The sequence below is a fragment of the Erinaceus europaeus genome, chromosome 6, assembly GCF_950295315.1.
Source record: "Erinaceus europaeus chromosome 6, mEriEur2.1, whole genome shotgun sequence".
Taxonomy (NCBI): Eukaryota; Metazoa; Chordata; class Mammalia; order Eulipotyphla; family Erinaceidae; genus Erinaceus; species Erinaceus europaeus.
The window spans coordinates 26188770-26202957 of NC_080167.1; the positions used below are offsets into that span (position 1 = coordinate 26188770).

A 14188-nucleotide genomic window follows, 5' to 3' on the forward strand; every position below is an offset into this window, starting at 1 on the left:
GGGCTACAACTGAGATCCTTACCTGTCCTTACACCTGTCGTTGACTCCCAATTAATTAATTTTTAATGAGAGAGACAGAGAGAAAGATACCACAGCGCTACTCAGCTCTGGTTTATGGTGGGTGGTGCTGGGGATTGAATTTGTAGACTTAGGCTTGAAAGTCTTTTGCATAACCATTATCCTGTCTCCCCAAACCAGGGCTATAATTTCTTTCCCCTTATATCTAGCTGAAAACTCTTCTAGGAGGCCCCTTTTTAGAAAGATTTGGGTTCATGGTCTGGGAAGTAGCACAGTGGATAAAGCATTAGACTTTCAATCATGAGGTCCTGAGTTCAATCCCTGGCAGCACATGTACCAGAGCGATATTTGGTTCTTTTTCTCTCTCTTCTATTTTTCTCATTAGTAAATAAATAAAATCTTAATCAAAAGAAAGAAAGGAAGGAAGGGAGAAAGAAGGAGAGGGGGGTGAAGAAAGAAAGGAAGAAAGAATGATTTGGGTTCAAATCACAATCATCAGATTTTTCTTACTATATTCGAGTGTTTTTTTTAGTTATTGTTTGTGTTTTGTTTGTTTTGTGCGTGTGTGTGTGTTGTCCTATTTTATACAAAAAAGGATGAGTCTTTCATTCTCTCTCCCTTCCTCTCTGTCTCTTTAAAAAAAATAAATGGCTGATGGGACTAGTGGATTCATTGTATAAGTACTGTGATCTAGCAATAACCCTGGGGTCAAAAAAAAAAAAAGAGAATAAATAACATTTTCTCCTTCTAGTTTCTTACACTTTAAATTCACAACAGAATGGTCTCTATGTAAATTAAGTGCTGGCTACTTGAGAGTAACTGACTTCTCTTTCTTTCTTTCTTTCTTTCTTTCTTTCTTTCTTTCTTTCTTTCTTTCACATGACCTCTTAGAAGTCTTGTTTCACCTCTGCAGTTGCAAAACAAATTAAACTGGATATTTTGGATTGTGGGAGGTAGAAGGTGCTAATTTACTGTTTTGTTGTCCTCACCAGGGCTTCACCACTTGTCGTATGCTTTACATTGGTTTGTTCTAGCCCTCCCCCGCCAAGAGAATTGGATCAGTCCAGTTAATTTCACGGGCCCACTTGGCCCCGCCCCTAGGGACCCCGCCAGAGTTTCAGAGTTGGAGAGAAAAAGAGAGTTCCAGGGTTCCTGAGTTCCAGAGTTGGAGAGAGTGCTTGCGCCGCCGCAAAGAGACAGCAGAGTTTTGTTTGGTGATTAGTTTGGTTTAGTTTATGAATAGTTGTTCCTGAATAAAGAAACACAGCTTCCCTGCCCAGCCGTTGTCTCCACGTCTCTGTTACCTGCCCGGCTGGAGCCGTCCGAATTTTAACAACAACCACTAAGGGTTGCTTTGTTTCAGATAGAGAAAAAGACAGAGACAGAGAGGCAGAGAGGGAGGGAAGGTATCCACAGCACTAAAACCTCCTCCAATGCAATGAGGAGCTGGGCTTGAACCTGGGTTCTGTGTGTAAAAAAAAAAAAAAAACACTGCACTATCGTGATCCGAGAGGTGCTGCAGTAGATAAAGCACTGGATTCTCAAACATGAGGTCCTGAGTTCAATCCCTGGCAGCACATGCGCCAGAGTGATGTCTGGTTCTTCCTCTCTCTCCTCCTATCTTTCTCATTAATAAATAAATAAATAAAATCTTTTTAAAAAAATAAAAAGCAGTGCACTATCCAAGGGAGCTACTTTGCTGGTCCAGTTTGCAGTATCTTTTTAAAATTTTTTTAATTAATTTATTTATTGCCTTTTGTTGCCCTTTTTTTTTTTATTGTAGTTAGTACTGTTGTTGATGTCGTTGCTGTTGGACAGGACAGAGAGAAATGGAGAGAGGAGGGGAAGACAGAGAGGGGGAGAAAGATAGACACCTGCAGACCTGCTTCACCACTTGTGAAGTGACTCCCCTGCAGGTGGGGAGCCAGGGGCTCAAACCTGGATCCTTAACCTGACATACTACCGCCCAACTCCCTTGTTTGCAGTTTCTTATGGTTTATGATCTGAATAAATATGTGTGTATGTTTTACTCGATTTGTTTATTTATTACCAGAGCACTGCTCAGTTCTAGTTTATAGTAGTGCAGCGGAATTGACCCTGAGAGCGTCAGCATGGGAGTACTCCTTGCATAACCACTGTGCTATCTCACCTGCCCTTAAAAAAAAAAAAAGATTTATTTTACTTAATTTTACTTAAAGAGACAGAGAATGAGTGAGAAAAGTAAAGCATCACTCTGGCATATGCAGTGCCAGAGATTAAACCTGGGACCTCATGTCTACAAGTTTGGTGCTTTATACACTGTGACATCTTCAGGGTCACTCTGTATTCTATTTGAAACAAGAGACCTTAATACATATATTTCCTTTTATTTGATGTTAGTATTTCAAATGTACTTTTTCTTTCTTTTTTTTAAGTATGCTGCTCTATGAGTTTATTTATTTATGTGGCTTCACTGTTCTGAGTCAGCTTTTTCAGACAGAAAGACACAGAGACAGTGAGAGAGGGAGAGAGAGGGAGAGGGAGGAGAGAGGGAGAGAGAGAGAGAGAGAGACAGAGAGAGAGAGAAATTGAGACACCATGGCATCAAAGCTTCTCCCAGTGGTGTTCCAGGGGCTTGAACCTGAGTTGTACACATGGCAGCTGTCCCAAAAGACAGCTATCTTACCAGTCTTTGATGCTGTTTTTGCTGTAACAAAGAATAGTATAAGGGGATGGGCAGCGGTGCACCTAGTTAAGTGCACGTTACCATGCATAAGGACCCAGGTTCAAGCCGTTGCTCTCCACCTGTAGTGGGGTAACTTCATGAGTGAAGCAGATCTGCAGGTGTTTATCTTTCTCTATCTTTATCTACCACTCCCCTCTCAATTTCTCTTTGTTCTATAAAATAGAAAAGGAAAAAAAGCAAAAAAAAAAAAAAAAGAATAGTATAAACAATTTTAAGCTAGAGTTTAAAGAATGATTGGACTTTTTTAGCCACATTTTTATTAGTAAAAACAACAATAAAAACCCCAACCCTAAGTTCATTTATTTATTCCCTTTTTTAAAATTTATTTTCCCTTTTGTTGCCCTTGTTGTTTTAGTTATTATTGCTATTGTTGATGTCATCGCTGTTGGATAGGACAGAGAGAAATGGAGAGAGGACGGGAAGACAGAGAAGGGGAGAGAAAGATAGACATCTGCAGACCTGCTTCACCGCCTGTGAAGCAACTTCCCTGCAGGTGGGGAGCTGGGGGCTTGAACCGGGATTCTTATGCCAGTCTTTGTGCTTGGCACCATGTGCACTTGACCCACTGCACTACCACCCAACTCCAAGTTTTTTTCAATTGCGTCTTATTCCTAGGGTAGCAAGAGCACCAAAAGGTCTAGGTTACCTGGATTTCCTCGATGCTGTGGACAATAAACATGTCCTGTAAGTCCTCCATGGCACCTTCCATCCAGTTGTTGAAAGGTGCAGCTCTCTTAGCAAACTCCAGGTGAAGCTGATCGATGGTTTCCAGCAGTTTCTCTGTTCTCTGAGGATTAAATAAAAGCAAGCATTGCCATCAATGAGTAAGAACTCCCTGAAAACACGAATAGGCATATTCCAAAGCAATAACCTATTATCTGACATTTCATAAAGTACTAGACCCTCCTCCATAGCATGTGTATTCAAAAGATTAATTTCTGATCACATGATGAGGCTAATCCTGTAGGTCACTGAAGTGCTTTCTGAACCCGGGGAGGATTTCAACATTTAAACACGTAGTCTCATTTTAAAAATACTAAAAACACTCTACAACATGCTACTTTGCTGAAGACGAAGATTCAAAATAGACAGTTACTTGCTTTTGGCAGAAGTAGTACTTTCTGCACTGAAGGACCCAAGACCCTAGTTATGCTGGATAACAAACAACAAAGAAATTCATGGCACCTTCTTCATTTTATTGGCAATAGTATGCAGAGCAAAGATGGTGTTCCCCAGAGTCAATGACAGTCACCTACCTACAGGCTGATGTTCTCAATTCCTTATTCAAGACCGAATAGTGTGATATGCTTTGCCTTTGGGTGTATAAGCACACAAGGCTTTGACACACAAAGAAAAGTACTTTTCTTGTTTCATATAACAGAGGAGATGGGTGGGGAACAGGTGAGGAAAACATCCCTTATTTGTAAGGCTTCCAGATAAGTTGCATTTCTCCTGTTCTAAAACGTTTACGCTATTCCTCCTACATGCCTGGTCCTTGCTCATGATTTCTTTCTGTGGGTGGATGTGGAAGAGCCACTTGGCACTAGGAGACATGTCATGAATGTTTAAGGTTTCCCCAGAGGCAAAGACTCATGTTGTTTTCGCCGGGCTGGCTTCACGGGCACGGGTGGGTAACAGACGACCAGGGACTCATGGTTGAGCTGTAGGCAGTATCTCTTTATTCATGCAGGATGCAGCACAATCTAAGCCGAGCTAAGCTAAACTCACAACTACAAACAATCTTGTCCTTATAAATATACTAGCCCAGTAGGGTGGGAACAGGATGTGACGCAGAGAGGGGCAGAGAGGGTGGAGAGAAAAGTGACTGGTGAAAATCAGGGTATGACAAGGAGAGGATCAGGGTGTGACAAGGAGAGGGGGTGGAGCAGGTGAGAATTCTACCACTAAACCACCAATGCCCTGGAGGGAAGGTGGTGCTTTATGTAAATGTAAAAGTGATTTATGTAAATAGACGGCAGTGGTTATGTAAATAGAATACAGTGGTTATGTAAATAGAATGCAGTGTTAAGCAGGGGGGATTTAAACCAAATGAAACAGAAGGGGTTTTTAAAAGCAGAATTAGAAGATACCAACAGACTCAAGAGAATTAGTAACTGCTTCTTTCCCTCATATTGTGTGAGTTTTCTTCCCATAATGAATAATCATTAGTAGTTAAAATTGAGTCACTTTCTGCTATTTATCCAAGTTTTTATACTTGAGTAAAGTGAAATTGCTCCTTGTGGAAACTTTTTTTTTTTAACATCAACATTTGTTGCCATTTTATTTTGCATATTTCATAGTAACTTCTTCCTGATTTCTTGACTTGGCCACAACTCAATTTTGTCCTATATAAGGACTTTTGAAAGTTCATTGTAATTACAACTTGGTGCAAAAGTAGGTTTATATTAAAATTTCATTATCCCTGTGTTTTTTTAAAACTTTAAGAATTATTATTATCTTTATTTATTTATTGGATAGAGACTGTCAGAAATCGAGAGGGGAGGAGGAGATAAGAGTGGGAATGAGACCGAGTTAGGCGATAGCACAGCAGGTTAAGAGCAGGTGGCACAAAGCGCAATAACCAGCTTAAGAATCCTGGTTCAAGCCCCCGGCTCCCCACCTGCAGGGGAGTCACTTCACAGGCGGTGAAGCAGGTCTGCAGGTGTCTGTCTTTCTCTCCCCCTCTCTGTCTTCCCCTCCTCTCTCCATTTCTCTCTGTCCTATTCAACAACGGTGACATTAATAACAACAACAATAATAACTACAACAATAAAGAAAAAAAAGAGTGGGAATGAGAAAGAGAGACACCTGTAGCACTGCTGTCTCACTCACAAAGCTTTCTCACACTCAATCCTGTGTCCTTGTGCATATAACGTGTGTTCAACCAGCTGTGCCACTGCCTGGCCCGTTTTATAAAACTTTAATTCAAATGTGTTTCAAATGTGTACTTCAATGGGTAAATTACAGTTCAATGCTGTGTCAATTTTCCATTTTCCTTTTCCTTCTCTCTCTCTCTCTCCCTTTTTTTTTTCTTTTGGCTTAAGAGTTATTTCTGGGGCTTGGTGCCTCCACTACGAATCCACTGCTCCTAGAGGCCATTTTTTCCCCATTTTTGTTGCCCTTGTTGTTTATCATTGTTGTTACTATTATTGTTGTTATTGATGTCATCATTGTTGGATAGGACAGAGAGAAACAGAGAAAAAAAAAGAAAAGAAAAGAAATTAAAAGGGGAAGACAGAGATGGGGAGAGAAAGACAGACACCTGCAGACCTGCTTCACCGCTTGTGAGGAGACCCCCTGCAGGTGGGGAGCTGGGGCTCGAACCGGGATCCTTAAGCCAGTCATTGCACTTTGTGCCATGTGTGCTTAACCTGCTGTGCTACCGCCCGCCCCCTGCTCCTCCCTTTTTTTTAACCAGAGCACTGCTCGGTACAGTGGTGCAGGGGGTTGAAGAGACTTTGGAACCTCAGGCCTGAAGGTCTCTTTACATAACTATTATGCTATCTACCCTGTCCATTTTCCTGTTTCTCTTCTTTTCACTAGTCTTGTTTTTTGTTTTATACATGGAAAAACAGAAAAATAGTAACAATGATTTGTGGGGCGAGGTGCTGGTGCACCCAGTTAAGCACACATATTGCCATCCACAAGGACCCGGGTTCGAGATCCTTCTCCTCACCTGCAGGGAGGATGCTTCATGAATGGTGAATCAGGTCTGCAGGTGTCTATATTTCTTTCTCCCTCACTGTCTCTCCCCTTTTAATTTCTTTTCTTTTCTTTTTCTTTCTTTTTTTTTTACCAGAGTACTGCTCAGCTCTGGTTTATGGTGGTGGGGGGGATTGAACCTGGAACATCAGAGCCTCAGGCATGAGAGTCTCTTTGCATAACCATTATGCTATCTACGCCCACCTTAATTTCTTTTTTTAAAAAAAATATTTATTTAATTTATTTATTCTCTTTTGTTGTCCTTGTTGTTTTATTATTGTAATTATTATTGTTGTCGTTGTTGTTGGATAGGACAGAGAGAAATGGAGAGAGGAGGGGAAGACAGAGAGGAGGAGAGAAAGACAGACACTTGCAGACCTGCTTCACCGCTTGTGAAGCGACTCCCCTGCAGGTGGATCGCGGGAGCTCGAACCAGGATCCTTACTCCCATCCTTGCGCTTTGCGCCACCTGCACTTAACCCGCTACGCTACAGCCCAACTCCCACCCCTTTTCATTTCTATTTGTCCTATTGGATAAAATAGAAGGGGTAAAAAAAAAAAAAAGGAAAGGAAAAAAATCGCCGTTGGGAGTGGTGGATCTGTAATGCCAGCACTGAGCCCCAGTGACAACGCCATTGGCAATAAAACAAACAAACAAACAAACAAAATGACTTAACCAAAGAGCCTCTATTAAAACATCTATGTCAGGGAGTCAGGCAGTAGCACAGTGGGTTAATCGCATGGACTGAGGATCCCAGTTCGAGCCCCCAGCTCACCACCTGCAGGGGAGTCACTTCACAGGTGGTGAAGCAGGTTTGCAGGTGTCTGTCTTTCTCTCCCCCTCTCTGTCTTCCCCTCCTCTCTCCATTTCTCTCTGTCCTATCCAACAACATCAATAGCAACAACAATAACTACAATAATAATAAAAAACAAGGTCAACAAAAAGGAAAATAAATAAATAAAACAAAGAAGCAAACAAAAAAACTGTCTCATGTCAACAGGAACATAAAGACATTACCTCCAGGGCCTCTCTCCTCTTCTGGGTAAGTGTCCCCAGTCTGTCCCACTGATCACAAATTTTCTGGCACCGATCATTGACATTCACAGCATCGTGATAGTCTAGTTCACTACGAGAAGAGGAAACATATATTAACTTTCCTGTGTGCTATGAGGAAAAACAGACATGGGCGTAGAACAGATGCATTTTTGTTTGTTTGGTTGGTTTTTGATGATCGAGAGTAACTGGGCCGGGTATCTCAGGTTTGGTTAATCATCACCATTGCATACACAATCACTATCCTGATATTGTCTTACTAATATACAAGCATTTGTTCAAAACTTGCTGGTCAACAGATTACCAAAAACAGAGAGAAGCACTGTCCTCTCTTGCCTCAGGCTGACTTTATTCTCCCTCGGTTTCTTGGCCAGGCCTCCCCGGAGGGCATTATTTTTAAGTGGCGATGTACCTGTGAATGAAGCCAACTATCTGACCTGGAGGACACTCCTGTGGGCCACACTGCAGCCAGTGACTGGAACATCAAAATGTGTCAAAAGAGGGGAGGGAGTATCATCTTGCATCTCATTATGTCCTTGGCTCTTCCAGAAGGGCGTGGGTCTCACAGCTGGGTGGAGCATCATGTCCTAAAGAGGAGCTGTGACTTTATCTGCACCACAGGGACTGTAGAGTCTGGCAGAACACAACTCTACCTCTTCCAGAGAAAAAGGTTCTGACGTGTCTCATGCCATTAGTGTGATGAGAAACATAAGGATTTCTACCTCAATAATCATTCTTCCTCATCAGCACTGTCTATACGTCTTTTTCTTTTTAAGATACAGAGACAGAGAGAGTGACTAAGAGACTACAGCACCAAAGCTTTCTTCAGTGTCATGGGGGCTGGGCCACATACACGGCACAGCAGCATACAACACATCAAGCGATCTGTTTCCTCAGCCCCACATCTAATAGTGTGATATGTGTCAATCATCAAGGTGTTCGTGTCTGCGCAACTGTGCACACTATCCCATGCACTTTGAAAACTGCACATACTTTAAATTATCTTTATTTATTTATTGGATAGAGACAGCCAGAAATTGAGAAGGAAGGGGGAGATAGAGAAGGAGAGAGACAAGAGAGACACCTGCAGCCCTGCTTCACCACTCGCAAAGCTTTCCCCCTGTAGGTGGCGACCCGGGGGCTCAAACCTGGGTCCTTGTGCACTATAACATGTGCGCTCAACCAGATACGCCACTGCCCGGGCCCCTGCCAATACTTTAATTTACTACTTTAGGAATGACAAAAAGGACAGGTAGATGAATGACAGTAAGATGTGCACAGGTCTAAATTTCATATGTGGTGTCTGTATTTTAATAGAAATAACAGTCCCATTATATAAATTTTAGGAGTGTAATCCCTAAAAATGGAAGTGTGAATACATTACATTAACTACTCTAACAGTTCATTACTATCCTTAACTATACAAATGAGCTCTTTTATTAAAATTATCCATTGCCTTCCCTTTCCCTTTCTTTTCTTTTTCAAAAAAAATTTTTGTTCTGCTTCAGATCTTTCCCCCCTTTTATTATTATTTATTTTGGGTAGAGACAGAGATATTGAGAGGGGAAGGGGTGACAGGGAGGGAGTGAAACACAGAGACACCTGTAGCATTGCTTCACCAATTGTGAAACATGTCCCCTCCCCAATGGGAACTGGGACTTGAACCAGGGTCCTTGCACATTATAACATGTGTGCTCAACCAAGGTGCACCACCACCCCCTAGCCCCTGAATGTTTACTTTGTGGTTCTTCCTTTGACTATGAAGAAACAGGCACAGGGGATACCAGCAATTATGCTAATACAAAATTATTAGTTAAATTATATGGGTCACTCCTAAAATAATTTCTTTCTTAAAAAATTATTATCTTTATTTATTTATTGGATAGAGATTGCCAGAATTTGAGAGGGAAGGGGAAATAGAGAGGGAGAGAGACAAAGAGAACCTGCAGCCCTGCTTCACCACTCATGAAGCTTCTCCTCTGCAGGTGGGGACCAAGGGCTTGAACCTAGGTCCTTGTGCATTGTGATGCACCACCACCCAGCCCCAAAATAATTTCAAATTACTGTTGGGAACTGTAATACAGCATTTACTAGATTGAATTTCCTTTTTTTAATTTTTTTATATATTTATTTATTTTCCCTTTTGTTGCCTTTGTTTTTTATTGTTGTAGTTACTGATGTCGTTGTTAGATAGGACAGAGAGAAATGGAAAGAGGAGGGGAAGACAGAGAGGGGGAGAGAAAGACAGACACCTGCAGACCTGCTTCATCGATTGTGAGGCGACCCCCCCCCCCCCCCCGCAGGTGGGGAGCTGGGAGCTCGAACCGGGATCCTTAAGCTGGTCCTTGCTCTTCGTGCCACATGCGCTTAACCCGCTGAGCTACTACCCGACTCCCCTTGACTTTCCTTTTATCCCCTTATTTGTGAGTGATCAACAATAAGTGGCCAAGTATCCAATATTCAAGCATCATAAGAAGTATCATTATAAAGGCCACAAATCTATTGAACAAATCGGATGTGAAGACCACAAACAAGGGCTTATCTGGGTAAGGCTAAGAAATAGCATTGTCTTCAAAGAGGTCATTTATGTTAATGAAGGAGTTTGCTCGAGTTAAAAGCAGGAAACATGGAAGTTAAAACATCAATAGGGGTACAGGTGTGTGTGTGGGGGGGCATCTAGGCCCTGGTACATGATAAAGGAGAAAGGCCAAAGTTGGGGGTGAGAATATATGCAGACACTATTATGGTGAGATGGGAAATTCTACCCAAGTGCCAACAACTGTACTGTAAACCATTAACCTCTCAATAAACAAGTTTTATTATTATTATTATTTATTATTATTACCTCTAGGGTTATCGCTGTGGCTCAGTGCCAGCACTATGAATCCACTGCTCCTGGCAGCCATCCCTCCCCCCCATTTTATTGGATAGGACAGAGAGAAATTGAGAGAAGAGGGGAAGATAGAGAGGGGGGAGAGAAAGACAGATACCTACAGACCTGCTTCACCACTTGTGAAATAACCTCCCTGCAGGTGGGGAGCCGGGAGCTGGAACCAGGATCCTTGCATGGGTCCTTGTGCTTTGTACTATGTGTGTTTAACCCTGTGCACCACCACTCAATTCCTTAATTATTATTATTTTTAAATTATCATTATGTGGCAGGCTCTAACAATTTTGTTCACCAGAGATTATTGAAGAGGAAAAGAGAGAAAATCAATTTTGTATGTATTAGACTGTGGTAGGGAACTTAAAGTTTAGACTTACTGTAGGGAGCCATTTCCTCAGGGGGGTGGTAGGGTGGGAGGGGGAAGCAAGGGCTCCAAAACTCTCACCTGGGCTTCACTCAGCCTGCTTCTGTGTAGGACTGCCATAAAATAAAAAAGCATGACTAGGAAACAGTATATATTTGCTAATAGTGAAAAGTGGAATTGTGATGTCTCTTTCTTCGTGGGTGAGACAGTAATTTCTGTTTTGTTTTGGTTTCTGAACTGGCAGTGTGGCCCCATCCCCTGTAACCAGCTCTCAGTGAGGCCACCCTTCCAAGTGGTGCTTCAATCCGCTATATTTATTTCTTATCCTCTAGGAGTCAGAGCTACAGGGGGGTGCCATTAATTGGGAGGACAAAGGGATTCAAATACACTCAAAGAGCTAACTCTGAAATCAGTTTGTCTGTTTTGATAGCACCAGCTGAATTCTTTTTTTTTTTTTTTGCCTCCAGGGTTATTGCTAGGGCTCAGCACCTGCACCATGAACCCACTGGTCCTGGAGACCATTTTTATTGCCTTTTTGTTGCCCTTGTTGTTTTAGTCTTGTCGTGGTCACTATTGTTGTTGATGTTGTTGGCTGTAGGATAGGACAGAGAGAAATGGAGAAAGGAGGGGAAGACAGAGAGGGGGAGAGAAAGACAGGCACCTGCAGACCTGCTTCACCGCCTGTGAGGAGACTCTCCTGCAGGTGGGGAGCCGGGGGCTGGAACCGGGATCCTCACGCTGGTCCTTGGCTTTGCACCACGTGCACTTAACCTGCTGCGCTACTGCCTGACCCCCTACACCAGGTGAATTCTATAGGCGGGTTCTCTCTAAATTTAGTTCAGGAGAGAGAAGGCACACTCCCACGGCCCTCTCTGGGGAAGCTTTCTGTGGAAGCCTTCCACTGTACCCAGGGTCTGTGGGGTGTTGCCAGGGAGGGCTGCTGGCTGTCAGCAGCTTTGCCTGCAAAGGGCACATACTTGAGCTCCTGAGCAATGGCGGCGATCTGCTCCACCCGGTCCTGGTGTGCTGCTAGGTCGCTCTCAAAGGCTTCATGTTTCCGCAGCAAGGCTCGTACCTCAGTCAGAGACGCAGATTCATAATCCTTCTGCAGCAGAATCTGTTCTTTGCCTGCAAAAGATACAGCAAGGAAGTGTGAATACACTGCTGTCACACATCAGCTTTCTTAAGTCAGGAAAGGTTTCAGTGGTTTTTAAGATTTGAATGAATCAGGGAGGTAGGTGAAGGATAAGAAAACTGAAAAGAGAGAGGCATTATTTCAACAGGAACTCAGGCTGCTACTCTGCTAATAACACTCCAAGATCTTTCTTTTCTGAAAGTTAATGCCTACAAACAAAGAGGGGAGTGGGGACATACGTTTATAGTATATATTCTTTATTTAGTATAATTATATTACTCATAATATAATAACCCATTGCTCAGTTAAATTAGTAATTATTGTCTTACAAGAATTGCCTGGGACAGTTTATTAGAGAAAATTCTTGTACTCTACCTTTCCAAGGATGCAAACTTTTATTTTCCCTTTTGTTGCCCATGTTGATTTTTATTGTTGTAGTTATTATTGTTATTGATGCCGTCGTCATTAGATAGGACAGAGAGAAATGGATAGAGGAGGGGAAGACAGACAGGGAGAGAGAAAGATAGACTCCTGCAGACCTGCTTCACCACCTGTGAAGTGACTCCCCTGCAGGTGGGAAGACGGGGCTCGAACTGGGATCCTTAAGTTGGTCCTTGCACTTTGCGCCACGTGCGCTTAACCAGCTGCACTACCGCCTGACTCCCACTTATTTTTTTTAATTGGATATAAATCGAGAGGGAAAGGGAGATAGAGGGGAGAGAGACAGAAAGATACCTGCAACACTGCTTCATCACTCGCAAAGCTTTCCCCCTGCAGGAGGGGACAGGGGGCTCAAACCCAGGTCCTTGTGCATTGTAATGTGTGCACTAAACCAGGTGCACCACCACCTGGCCCCCAAGGGTGCAAACTTTACCACAGTTCTTTTGGGTTGAAAACTTCATTTCCTGTGACTATGTATAGCTGGTATTTTGTTTTTCCAGATAATATTAGAAAAATTATTCCCCAAACCTCCACCCCCCTTTTCCTACTAATATTTCCTAAACTGAGCATCTTTTGTTACTGTAACAGTATGAATGCTTATTCCCTTCTTGACAGCTTGGAAGAACTTAATTCTGGACTGGGGAGATAACATAAGGGTTATGCAAAAAGCCTTTCATGCCTGAGGCACCAAAAATCCCAGGTTCAATCCTCTACTCCTAATTGATAATTGATAAGCTGAGCTGGTAAAGAAAAGAGAGAGGAAGAAAGGAAGAAGGAAAGAAAAGGAGAGAGAATTTAGTTCTTTAAAGTTAGAAGTTAAAAAAACAAAAATACAGTCCCCTACCCCCTATCTTGTGTGGGTGGGGGGGATACTTCACGAGTAGTGAAACAGGTCTGTAGGTGTTTATCTTTCTCTCTCTTTCTATCTCCCCTTCCCTTTTCAATTTCTCTCTGTCCTATCAAAATAGAAAGATGAAAAAAAAAAAAAAGGAAAAAACAGCCACCAGGAGTGGTGGATTCCTTCCTAGTGCTGGCATACAGGCCCAGTGATAACCCAGGTGGCAATAGAAAAAAATTAAAAGAAATGGAAAGCACATGTGCATACATTTCACAATGACCGCACAGTACTTGCTGTGTTCGAGATACCACTTTAAATACTACATCAATATAAACTCATTCAATTTCCAGCCATCAAAACCCTATAAGGCAGCACAACTGTTAGTCCTGCTTTGAGAAGGACACCAAGGCGCTGAGAGGTTTGGCAAGTGGCCAATCTGGTTGGGCCCGCCTCCAACCTGTCGTGTTCCTGGTTCACACTTGTAACTACCTTGCTGTGCAGTAGCAATAATTACAACAATTTAAAACGACAAAAAGGATGAGGGGAACCTCCCTTCATCTTCCCCCCAATAGATGACTAAATGATGAGACTATTTATTAAAATAAATACTTCTACAGATAGGAGACAGCCAAAAAAAAAATATATATATATATATTACAACTATGGTATCATAGCTATGGAAACAGAAATGTTTACAAGGTCTGAAAGAAGTAACTAAATCTGGGGGCTGGGCAGTGGTACAGCAAAGTGCAAGGACCAGAGCAAGGATCCTGGTTCAAGCCCCTGGCTCCCCACCTGCAGGGGGGTCGCTTCACAAGCAGTGAAGCAGGTCTGCAGGTGTCTGTCTTTCTCTCCCTCTCTCTCTTTCCCTCTTCTCTTGATTTCTCTCTGTCCTATCCAACAACAATGACAACAATGATAAGCAACAAGGGCAACAAAAGGGAAAAATTAGCCTCCAGGAGCAGTGGATTCATAGTGCAGGCACCAAGTCCCAGTAATAACCCTGGAGGCAGAAGAAGAAGAA

At 42.5% G+C, this 14188-nt stretch overlaps 1 protein-coding gene across 1 annotated transcript in view; it reads right to left on the bottom strand.

The window, feature by feature from the left end:
* ACTN2 (actinin alpha 2) overlaps nucleotides 1-14188 on the bottom strand; it is a 109925-nt gene that overhangs the window by 22020 nt on the left and 73717 nt on the right. Inside the window, exons 12-14 of the mRNA XM_007527894.3 lie at nucleotides 11728-11878; nucleotides 7464-7572; nucleotides 3390-3530 (exon numbers count right to left, since the gene is read on the bottom strand). Of these exons, the coding sequence (XP_007527956.1) occupies nucleotides 3390-3530; nucleotides 7464-7572; nucleotides 11728-11878 (401 nt within the window). The remainder of the gene's footprint in view (nucleotides 1-3389; nucleotides 3531-7463; nucleotides 7573-11727; nucleotides 11879-14188) is intronic.